The sequence below is a fragment of the Sturnira hondurensis genome, unplaced genomic scaffold, assembly GCF_014824575.4.
Source record: "Sturnira hondurensis isolate 20B ecotype Veracruz unplaced genomic scaffold, ASM1482457v3 Scaffold0009244, whole genome shotgun sequence".
Lineage (NCBI taxonomy): Eukaryota > Metazoa > Chordata > Mammalia > Chiroptera > Phyllostomidae > Sturnira > Sturnira hondurensis.
The window spans coordinates 4,279,320-4,291,776 of record NW_028081875.1 but is presented as its reverse complement, the minus strand read 5'-3'; the positions used below and the strand labels follow the sequence as shown (position 1 = coordinate 4,291,776).

The following is a 12,457-nucleotide window of genomic DNA, read 5'->3' as shown; positions in this document are numbered from 1 at the left end:
GCAAAGCTGAATCTAGCACCCAGGTCTTTCATCTTCCAATAAGATTGTCATCCATAAAAGTCAAACACTGAATATATTTTGAAGCTATCTTATATCCTATAGTCTTGGAAGACAGATTTCCCTATTTTTAAAAACCTTAAGAATAAGGCCTGGACTTAGTCCTATTTTTCACTCACTATACAACCCTATAGTTTTTAAGAATTGTTTTTAAACGAAGCTTTTAAGTTAGCCTTATAAATTTCCTGCACTGAAACACATCAACGTTATTATTTAATCCTTTAAACATCAAGTAGTCCTTTAAATTTATAAATATGCACTTTATCCTACTATAATTGCATTAAAATCCCATGAATTCAAACAATGGTTAAAAAAATACTTTCTGCCTTGGCTAGTGTGGCTCAGTGGATTGAGTGCCAGCCTACGAATCAAAGGATCACAGGTTCAATTCCAAGTCTAGGGCACATGCCTGGGTTGCAAGCATGTGAGAGGCAACCACACATTGATGTTTCTCTCCTCCTCTTTCTCCCTGCCTTCCCCTCTGTAAATATAAAAAAAAAATATATAAAATAAATTTAAAAAAAGAAGCCTTAAAAAATCTTTATGTACAGAACAAATATTTTGAGATGTATTACAATTATTTCCCTGGGTATGAGATAAAGCAGGTCCCTACTCTGCCATCTTTATTCTTCATTTTCTGAAACCAAATACTCATTTATGTTCAGCCTTAAATATATTTATAAATTTACATGTATCTAACATATATGGTTCTAGTTGAAAGTAAATTTTCAGCAAAGAACAATTCTTTGTCTGAGAAAAGGTGATGCAATTATTACATATCACTGCATGATACAGGCCGTCTGGGGTTATTAAAGGAGTCAGGTATGGCCAATTTACAAGTATCACCTCTGCACCTTGCTTTCATAGGTCACTGAGGGGCCCCTTGAGATATTTTTTACAAATGACTATTAGTATATTATTCCATCATATACCTCATGAGAGGAGGTTGTAACATCTACTACGATAGTCATGAACTATTTTGACTTCTTCGATAGAATATTACTATATGTGTAATGTTTAAAATTATTTTCTTAACATTAGTATAACAAAAAGGTTCATTAAAATATAAAATTAAATGAAAGTAAAATGTTCCTAAAACAAGTTAATTACTCTTGGCTACAAAGAAAATAACCAAAATTAGGGGGGAAAAAAGAAATACTGCAAGTGCATTTAATAGCTGAAATATATAAACCAGTGTTGATCATGTATTGCCAGTGCCTAGCATAGTACCTTGCAGAGTAGTCACCATCTAAGCCAGGTTCTTACTTTCAGACAATAAAATCCACTCTGCTGAGATTAAGAGGAAGGGGATTTATATCAGGACATAAGATGGCTTATAGAGTTCCTACATGTGCCAGGGAACCAACTGTGAACCCTCTGCAGCCAGGAACAAGGTGGTGAGCAGAAACACCCAGGCACAGCACAGAGCAGTTCCTGCGGAGACTCAGCTGCCTGCTCGTGTCACCAGCAATACAGGTGCCTGAGCAAAACTTTCACAATAGCTGCCACCCATCACTCTCCATGTCTGCTTTCCAACGCCACATAGCTGCCTCTGCCACATGGAATCAGGGTCCATGTGAATCCAGCTGCAAGGAGTTAGTGACACACAGAGCTCAGCTTTCTCGTTTCTATCATTTATAAGGCATGGCAGGTGGGGCAAGGAATGGGTAAAGTGAGTCAAGGGCCAGGGACACACAAGATATGTTTCAGAATCCCAGAAGAGTTAATTAAACATACTGCTATGTTTGACCCATAGTGTGGAGAGAGGTTATTTCTCCACATGTTCCAAAATTTCACAATGCCTAGCTACATTTTTAGTGAAATCATTTGTTCAAAAGAAAATATATGGAGGAAAAAAGAGTCAACATCTAAGATGTCAGAAAAATAAAATGACTTGGTTACTCAAACTGCTGCTGTCCTTCTCCTCACCTTCTTCAGTATCATTACAAGGGCTCACACTTACTTAAGGCCATTGTGTCCAGGCTCCTAACTGAATGCATTACATATTTTACCTCCTCAAAATCTTCAAACAACCCTCTGAGGTAGGCACTATAATCACCTAATTTTATAGGTAAGGTAACCAAGGAACATCAAGGTCAAACGACCTGAGTCAGGGGATAGCCAAGACTCGAGCTCACACAGCCTGTCTTGAAGTCCATGCTCTGAACAGGTACACAACTTCACACTATATTATACTATATCATAACTTTATATTACTATGATTCTTATTTGTAACTGGATTGTTACATCCAGAAAAAATAATACATATTCCTCCAGTGGAGAGAGCCTCATGCTTTTTGGGTGTGTAACAGGGTGTGATAATGACATTAAAATGAAAATGACAAAGATCCGTATTTCCCAGAATTTTTATATGAAAATTTTTGTAACAATAATTCTGCATTAATATAAGCTTTTCATTTAAAGAGAATCCACTTTGATGTATGACAGACAAATTACATTAAAACATTAAATCTGTAAATCCCCGTTAAAAAACAGCTAACTTATTTTAGGCAAAGAAAACTTTCCAGTCTTTGATACATGTTCTTAGAAACATGAAAAATAAAACTGCTTTCCTCAACTGTCCTTTTCCATTTCACACATGTTAATCTTTCCATAGGTTTTAAATAATGATGAAATTAATAGGAACTGTTCTTAATAAATCCAAATCATAACTTCTTTCATGTCTAAATATTTTTGGGAGGACTGAGGTAAAAAGTCTGCTTAAGCATTAGGAAAACCTAAGAACTAGGAACAGCTTTAGAAGAGAAATTAAGAGGGTGACGAACTAGGAAGCAACTATGAAAGGTATTTGCAGGATGGACATGAGACAGTATTCCAAAAAGGAGGATTCTGAGGTCCGGTGAGACCAAGGTCAGAGCCCAGGTAAAACAAAACAGAAGGTGCCCTGGCCAGTGTGGCAATGGTTGGAGCATCTTCCATACCCAAAGGGTTGTGGGTTCGATTTCCAGTAGGGCCACATGCCTGTTTGATTCCCAGTTCAATCCCTGTTGCATGTTTGATCCCCAGTTCCAGGCATAGGAACATACAATTTCCTGGTCTAGGCATGAACAGGAATCAACTAATCCCTGCTTCTCTCTCACATCAATGTTTCTCTCTCTCCAAAAAGAGTAAAAAAATGTACTCAGGTGAGGATAAGAAAATAAAACAAAACAAGACAGAAGGAAGGAAATAGGATCAAGGACTGTTTGCTTGACAAACTTGTCAGCTGTAAATCAATGAAAAAAGATACCCTGTGGACTAAGCTAGGCCTGCCTGTGAATTCTAAGTCTTTATAAAAAAAATATGTGGCATTTGGCAAAAGTTCTCAATATTTTTTGAATCTTACTTATTTATACAATGGGTTATGATATTTCTTTAATTGAACTGCAAAGAAGAATCAATGGGACAGCATCATGCAGTTCCCAGCTGAGTCTGGCACTGTAGGTTCCAGGGGAACAAAGACTCTCTGCCCCCCAGACACAAAGCAGCTGTGCAGAGCACGGCCAACTGAAAGACCTTTCATAGGCAGGCTGGGCAGCCCACAAGCACCCCAAATTTCATTCACAATTTACAGTTATTCTGAGAGTCTTTGTGACCCCAATTACTTTTCTAAACCATTAACAGAATCAATTTTTGAAAAACTTATAGTTGAGAGAAAATAAAGCTATTTTAAAGTATTTTTCTCAGTCACACTAAAAAACTATAAACTTACACTGTGGACTTGATAAGGTCATTGTTTTAGCTATTAAATTATTAAAGTTATTAGAATACCTAAAACTGTTCCAACCAATATTAAAAAACATTGATTTGGAATATCACATTTTAAATTCTGGCTTTCAATATAATTTACTATTATTTAAATATAGAGATGACTATATTTGTTTACATAATTAATTTGCTATCATATTAGATTAGCAATTTTTAACCTTTTTCACCCTGTGGCACAAATAAACTAATTACTAAAGTTCTGTGGCACACCAAAAAATATTTCTGCTGCTCTGACAAAAAAACAGATATAATTTTGATTCATTTACACTGATAGCTATTGTTATATTGGCTGTTGTCATTTTTGAAATTTGACAAGCTAACAAAAAGAGGTCAGTGCCTATAACTAAATAATTAGGGACTGTATGTTTTACAAATTCTGTGGCACACCAGTGTGCCACAGGAAACAAGCTGAAAATTGCTATATTAGATGAATTGATGACTTCACATGATTGTATAACAGAATACAATCCATGAGACAGCTATTTCCCAAATATTTTTTTTAATTTAAAAAGTCTTGAATTAATACAAGCACCCTTATATTTGAAGAAAAAGATTTTTAACATCTTAGAGTTTATTTCAAATTCAACACAATACTAGTCACTACTAAAATAATTTGATACTTTCGGATTTAGGAAAGCATTTTTAAAATTACCATGCCACATGGTGATTTACCATGCTCACAGGGCCCTGGGCCTTAAGGCAATTTTATTTTATTTTTATTTTTTTAAAAATATATTTTATTGATTATACCATTACAGTTGTTGTTCTCCCCCCTTCATTCTCCTCCACCCTGCACACCCCCCTCCCCACCATTTCCCCCTTTAGTTTATGACCACGTGTCTCAAGTTCATTAGATTCTATATTTCCCCTACTATTCTTGCCCTCCCCTCTATCTATTTTCTACCTGCTGTCTATGCTATTTTCTGTACCTTCTCCTTAAGGCAATTTTAAAATTCAGTGGTGGTCCTTGATCCACAGAGCTGAGTCATTTAGACAAGTATGACACCCAGAGGCCAAAGGAAGAAATGCACCTTAGATTTTAAAGTGTGAAACAATAGACGTTAAAATTTAAAAAATTATTTACTACTTATCTTATTAAAAATAAGAAAAATTATAATGCTTTTTCTGCACGACCAAAGACTTTACTACCAGACTGCATAAAAGATGGCTCTTGAGAACTCTCACATTATGGAAACAAGCCCTGAGAGGGTAGTTGTCACAGGTGCACAGTTTGCCAATTAAAAAACTGAATTTAACTGCACTATTTAAGGTAAAAGCTTTCTTTTCCTTTTATAATATAACATGTGTTTCCAGAAGTACATATAAGTTCTGGAACAACCACCAATGGCCTATTTAGACATGTGGGCCACAGTTAAACTAATTACCAGAGATATTTCTTATTTAAATGAGAAGTTTCTTTCATTGGAAGATCTGTGTAATTTTCTTCTGGCAAAGGAGTAAAGTTTATTTAGAGTAATTCTGTTTGGCAGCCAGGGCTTCTAAAACATATACCAATAATTGTAAAGGTTAAAGCAAAATAGTTAATTCTATTCAACACAAAAATGAAAACAATAGGGAGATTATAAAATAGATTTATAATTATAAAATGATATCCCTGTTTCGTCTTAGAAGTCTAGACATTGTAACTAGTGCTAGCAATGGGCCATCATTTAAGATTGGTGTATTTTTTGCCCTTGTTGGTGTGGCTCAGCAAATTGCGCGCCTGCCTGTGAACCAAAGGGCCGCTGGTTTGATTCACAGTCAGGGCATATGCCTGGGTTGTGGGCCAAGTCCCCATTAGGGGGTGCTCGAGAGGCAATCACAGGGTGATGTTTCTCTTTTTCTCTCCCTTCCCCTCTCTCTAAAAATAAATAAATAAAATATTTTTAAAAGGATTATGTGTTTTATAATGAACCACAAAAGATAAAATTAACAAAAAAACATGGCATACATTATAATGTGAAAATGATTTTAAGTATAAAATTTTAAAACTTTCTACACTGTGAAATTCTATTTTTTAAAATAATGTTTTGGGTTCTCAAATGTTATACTTATTTAATCTCACTTTATTGTTTCATTTTCACTCTGACACACTTAAAAATAGAAAGATGTTTCTAAACTCACACCTATGTATATGAATTTCAAGAAAACTCATTCTAGAAATACTGTTTACTTCTAACTTTAAATTTGTTTTTATTTAATTAGACGATTCTACAGTTATTTCCAAGTAATTTTTTTTCTGCTAAAACCTGGCCAAATACTGCTTGCAAGTATAGCAGTGTTAACTACACCATCGCCTCTTGGTTCTGTCACTGAGGGATCTCATTATAATCTGTGAGAGTTAACTCTCTTCCCTATTTATATCACATGCCCTGAGTTGCAACATTCTGCAAAAGATGCTTCCAAAATACCTGAGCACAGAGCACAAACACTTCTACTTTCCCAGCTATTTCTATTATTTAGGAAATAAATGAGACTATGGGTCTAAGTCTAGCCTGATATTAATGTCCTCTACACAATGCTGAAATTGGAACAAATATAACAAAAACAACTCAGTTGGTCAGTATGGCTATTAACTTCAGATAAAAGGTCAACAATTAAAGACCAAACTGTTAATCAGGGAACATAATGCAATAGTTTGGTTGGGAAGATTTAAGTACACTGTGAAGCAACAAAGAAAAGTTGTGTTAAGCCCTGGTTGGTGTGGCTCAGTGGACTGAGCCCTGCCTTGGAAACCAAAGGGTTGCTGGTTCAATTCCCAGTCAGGGCACATGACTAGTTAGGGCACAAGCTGGTTGCAGGTCAGTAGTGGTGCCCTCGAAGGCAACCACACAATGATGTTTCTCTCCCTCTCTTTCTTTCTCCCTTCCCCTTTCTATAAATAAATAAGTAAGTAAGTAAGTAAGTAAATAAAAATCTTTATTAAGAAAGAAAAGAAAAGATGGTTAATCAGGAGAATGACCTCTTACGTATATCCTAGGGGTATGGAAAAGTCTGTATCTGCATCACAGATTCAAGAATGAAAGAAATACAGAAAGGACAACTAGTTACAATTCACAAATGATTCAAGTTCATTAATAAATATCTACACTAGCTCAAAAACTGGTAAAGACCTAGTGATAAAATTAAATGCCTTAAAATTTCTTGACTCTTTCCTGCTTGTTCTTCCCATCCTCAAGGCTACCATCTTAGTTCTTATCATTTAAAAAATAATTATACATCCACTTAACTACTTCCTAATTAATATGGTCTCCGGGCCCAACTTCCTACTCCATCCCATCACTTTCACATTTTTTAAATCCATCTTCTAAGCAGAGTTCAGAATAATCTCTGTGAAATACAAATTAATCACATTGCTTGTTTGTTTGACATTCACACAAAAAATCAAGAGTCAGGGTGTTCCTGGCTTCTTTTCCTCCTCTGCCCACTGGCAGGAGACTTCTCAAGGGAGGAAGGTCAGGGTCTGGCCACACCCCACCCTGCATACCCAGGGTCTACAAAAAGACATTATTGCTAATAACTCCTTTGGCCTTCCGATTTCAACTTAACCACCAATATTTCTTTGTAGAAGAAATGAAAGTAACTCCTGATCAAGGAATGTCAGAACCCCTAATTTATGAATGAGGTCTTCCACAAATACATTCTAACTTCTAAAACAATAATTTTCAAACATTTGAACATTTTTTAAAAGACCAGAATCATTTTCCTCAAACAATATGTGATGTAGAACCCCAACAAAAAGTGATCAAGCAGCCTTTTTGAAGCTGACAACATAAGCAAAGTTTAGATTACATAGAAATGCATAGAATAAACTTCAAATTTGGTTGATTCAATGCAAAGTCAGTGGGGAGAAGAAACAGGTATATGAAAAAATCTTATTTCCATTTTGGAAAGACCAGTGTGGTACTGTGTATGAAAGAGTCAAAACTACGGAGAATTTTAACAGTTCTGGTGTATTTCCATAAACCTTGATTTGACCTGCAGAGTTACATGCACATTCCCAATAATGGGCTACCATGATAAAGGAATCACAGAATACCTGATCCTCACTGGTTAATCCCAGGTGCATCACAAGGTAAAAATGTACCAGGAAGTCTGAGTTTGGCAGAACATCCTGGCGTCTGGTCATCATGGCACAGATCAATTTGTAGGCTTGTAGTTTGCCTTCCTTATATTCATTTGGCAATGTCGTTGCCTGCCAAGAAGATGATGTTTAAAGATTTAATCAACTCCAGATGCAGCAGAGCATTCTAACATTTCATTTACTTTTCAGTTTTCCACATGGAGATGTGGGATGCATTGGCTTTAGTAATACCAAGACTGTCTTAGAAACATCCAGTATTTGGCAACTACATTTTTAAAACTCAATTTCTAGAAGGAAGAGGAAATTACAATAAAGGAATAAAAACATATCGACTTGCCTTAAATAGCCATGATGCAAACATTCTGAGTGGTGGGATCAAGACCGGAGGAGATGGAGAAGACTGGTTATCTAGGCTTATTGCTAGATTATCTCGTATCTAATTCACAAAAAGAAGAATTTTAGGGAACAACAGAGTTTATCCCAACAATATTCTAATATTGTGTTCCATGGTCAAATAGCTTCTTCTAATAAAATTTCTATAAATTAAGTGAAAGCCTACAATTTCACAAGTTTTTGAAATCTATTGTCCTTTCAAATTATATGTCTAACTTACCATATGTGGTTTTACATGTAATACAAAATTAGGGCATTGTTTTTCCTTAAATATTAATGCCTGAAGAGGTGCTGAACTCTAAATGATAAGAAATGGTTCAACAAGTTATACTGTATAAACATAAATCATGGATTGAAAAAAATGGGGAAAATGAATGTTATTAACACAAACAAAAACCAAAATGAAAATTGTAAGTACTCTAACAAAAATTTATTTATCTGTAGAAATAAGACCATTTTTATGATTAGTTATCGCTATGGGGAGGTGATATCGATTTACTTCTTAGTATTCTTCTACATTTTTCAAATCTTGTACAATAACACCAGTATCAGTTTTATAAAAAAGAGTAATTAAAATGACTGAACAATGCCCTATTCTTTAATATCCAATAGTAATATTACATTTGTACATTAAATGAAATAATTATTTTGTATTTATAAAATAACCAAACTATAAGTATTATTTATTCTTTGATAATCAAACATACTTCATGTAAAAAACTAATTTTTCTTCCAGGATATGTTCAGTAATGACTTACAACACAGTTTTTATGTTAAACTAAGTCAATTTTTCCGTATTAGAATAAAAAGTAACATAGCAAGAGTACCTTTGCTAGTTTGGACCAGAGTTCATAGAGATAGCCAAAAACTTTGGCATGGATCTTCGGTGACTGGATATTATTCACATCTCCAAGGATTCCCAAGATTCTTCGCCATAACACAGCAGCAGAGTCTGGGTGCCAACCAGTGAGGTTCCCTCCAGCAATTATGCTGCAGTCATCTGCAAGGCACTCGCTGCTATCTATGGAGAAAAACATGCGTGTTAACACTGGAAACACAATCTTGACTTTATCATGGAACCTTTTTCTCTAATGAAAATTACCAGTGCTTCAGGGTAAAATCATTAAGATGAAAATTGCTATTTGACAATTTTTACGAATTATTTTAAAAAATAAACTTATTTTTTAGAATAGTTTTGAGAATTATACAAAAATTACTAAGATAATATGGAGGGTTCCCATATACTCCACATCAAGTTTCCCTATTACTAAACATCTCACATAAATATGGCACCTTGTTACAATTAATGAACCAGGATTAAACCATTATTATAAAGTCCATACTTACTCAGATTGCTTTAGATAATTTTAAGCTAATGACTTTATTATGTTCCAGGATTCAATCCAGGATATCACAGTGCATTTAACTGTCATGTTTCCTTAGCCTGCTTTTGGCTATGGCATTTTTTTAGATTTTCCTTCTTTTTTAAGACGTTGACAGTTTTGAGGAGCACTGATCAGATAGTTTACAAAATCTTCTTTAACTGATATTTGTCTAATGTTCTTATGATGAATTTTTTCTTTTTGGCTTATGTTCCTGTAATGAATGTTTCTTACCTCTGACGTATGATCCTTTCTCAATATTCTTAGATTTCACTGGAATTCTTTGTTTAGGATTTTTGCTGATACTCTTTTAAATAAGATAGACCCTAATTTTTCCTTTTTAAGTATGCACCTTGTCTGGTTTCATTATCAAGGTAACACAAGTTAGATAACAGAAGTTAGAGAGCTTTCTTTCCTTCTAGCACCTGGAACAGGTTGTATAAAATAGTTTCTCTTATTTGAAGCTTCATAGAACTAGGAATTGACCTTTATTTTTATAAATATATTCAAATTAACTTACTATATTATTTGTAATTTTTTTAGTTTTGTTCCCTTTTTACCCCCAATATTCTTTCCTTAATCAATCTTGCCAGCCATCTATTTTCTTTTTTTAAAGACCTGTTTCTGATAGTCCCCTCTATTACTTTCTAGCATATGAGTATGCACTTTGCTTTATTAGTTCCATTTTTTTAACTTCTATGTATTATTCTGCCATTTTCCCCTAATTTTTTAAATAGAATACACAGATAAATTTTTCTTTTAATATAAAAACCTATCTTCTTCCATATAGTCTTCAGCTACATTCTAGAGCTTTTGATATGTAGTCTTCACTGTAGTCCAGTTTGAAATATTTCCTAATTTATAATTTAATTTCTTTTTGGACTTATATAAAATACAGTGTATAGTTTCTTAATGTATTTTTGCTTTCTTATTCTTTTGTTCTTAATTTATATTATCACATTTACAGAATGTGGTATTATTTCAAATTTTGACATTGGTTGAGACTTGCTTAAAAATGCAATCGGTCAATTTCTATAAATGTTCCACATGCTTTTAATCACATATTTTAATCACATTTTAATTCAGTTCAAAGTTTTATATAGGTATAAAATATCTCCATTAATTGTATTATATAAGGCTTCTCTAGTCTAATATATTCTTAACTCATCAATTTCTTAGAGTTATTAAAATTTTCAACTATAAATATGGTTTTATCAGTAGTTCCTTATAATTCTGTCAATGTTTGCTTCATATATCTAAAGGTTATGAAGTTCATATAAATTCAGAATTACTGCTGTTACTAATAAGTGATTTCTGCTTTAAAGTTTATGTGACATACATATGTATAGTTAGACCAGTGTTTTCTTTCTTTCTTCTTATCTATCAATGTGTTTATTTAATTAGGATCTCCTTTGCTTGGCTTCTCTTTTAAATCTTTGGAGGGAGTTTAAAAACTTGTGTCCTACCTCTACTACTACTCCCTGTCTCTTTTATCTTACACCAGTTGTTACTAATGTAATTATTCCTAAAGTTGTATTCCTCACAAATTTCCCACACAAGTGAAGACAAACAATTGCCTGATTTCTAGGCAATTATTAATTCCTACTCTCATAGAGTACATATGTTGTTGGTGCTTTTAGGGCCTAATTAAAGAAACTGAAGCACAGTTGGTGGGTGTGAGGAACTCAAGTAGAGGAATGACAAGACTCAATGAGGAACAAAAAGGAGTGAATCTGACAAGGAGCCAAGGCAGATTCAAGAATGGTCTGCATCCTTTCCTGCACCCAGGACAGCTGGTAATAGCTTATTTTATTAGACATTGAAAGATCCCAAAACACTGAAACAAAAGATTTAGTGAGGGGGCACATAGTGTCATGGAAAGGCCTTACTCAAACAAGAGCAGTGTTCCTTCTTAAAGGAAAACACATCTGTATTTCCCACGTAAGTATCATACAATCCACTAAAGAGACACAATAAAATGTGCAGGTCTAATTCAAAATGGAATTCCTAAACACTGTGACTCAAAGACAGGTGGTGTAGAGAACAAAAGCCTGATTATGGGTCTTTTCTTCTCTGAAAGAGACTCATCCTCCTAATGTTTAATCTGTAAAATAAGCGCAATACCAAGCATCTGTCTGTCAAGAAGGTACAATGAAGCTTTAATGAAAGTTTATAAATCAGCACAAGACTCCAAATGAATACTGAGCATAGTATGGCATTTATTTTTCTCATAAAAAATACTATGATATCTTTAATCTCTTGAGGGGTATTAAAAAGTAAGGGGAGTATACGATTTATAGTTCTGTTTAATCCCTTTCCACCATTCCTAAAAGGCAGCCATCCACAATAGAGAAGATTAGCCCCACACACTCCAGTCACACTGGAGCTTTGCTTGAGTGACACTATGAGGTAAAAAGGCTAGGTACCTCACCATCTGCACCTCCTTGCTACCTGCTAACTAATACAGTCTCAGGTATAAAAAGGAGCCTATCTAAAAAAATGTTTCAATACTCCTATGTTCTCTAAAAAATTTATACCTCAGTGATAAAATCCTAGGTAACATTCCCATCCAAATATGTTGAGTCTTTTTAGAAGTATCTGATATAACTGCATGCTCAATATTACTGTGAAAAAAATTTTTAATGAGATGAAATGTTTTTGCCCCAAACTACTGCACCCACGGCATAAGCAACAGAACATATGCTGACATTTTACATGTAGATGGTTCCTCAGTGAAACAGTACTTAATGAAAAACAGGGATTTGAGAGATTT

The 12,457-nt window shown here is 34.3% G+C and overlaps 1 protein-coding gene across 4 annotated transcripts in view; it reads right to left on the bottom strand.

The window, feature by feature from the left end:
- RALGAPA2 (Ral GTPase activating protein catalytic subunit alpha 2) overlaps positions 1-12,457 on the bottom strand; it is a 381,676-nt gene that overhangs the window by 207,098 nt on the left and 162,121 nt on the right. For all 4 annotated transcript variants that reach the window (XM_037057016.1, XM_037057018.1, XM_037057015.1 and 1 more), the window contains 3 exons: positions 9,130-9,323; positions 8,247-8,345; positions 7,865-8,020 (listed from right to left, as the gene is read on the bottom strand). In XM_037057016.1, coding sequence (XP_036912911.1) covers positions 7,865-8,020; positions 8,247-8,345; positions 9,130-9,323 — 449 coding nt within the window. The remainder of the gene's footprint in view (positions 1-7,864; positions 8,021-8,246; positions 8,346-9,129; positions 9,324-12,457) is intronic.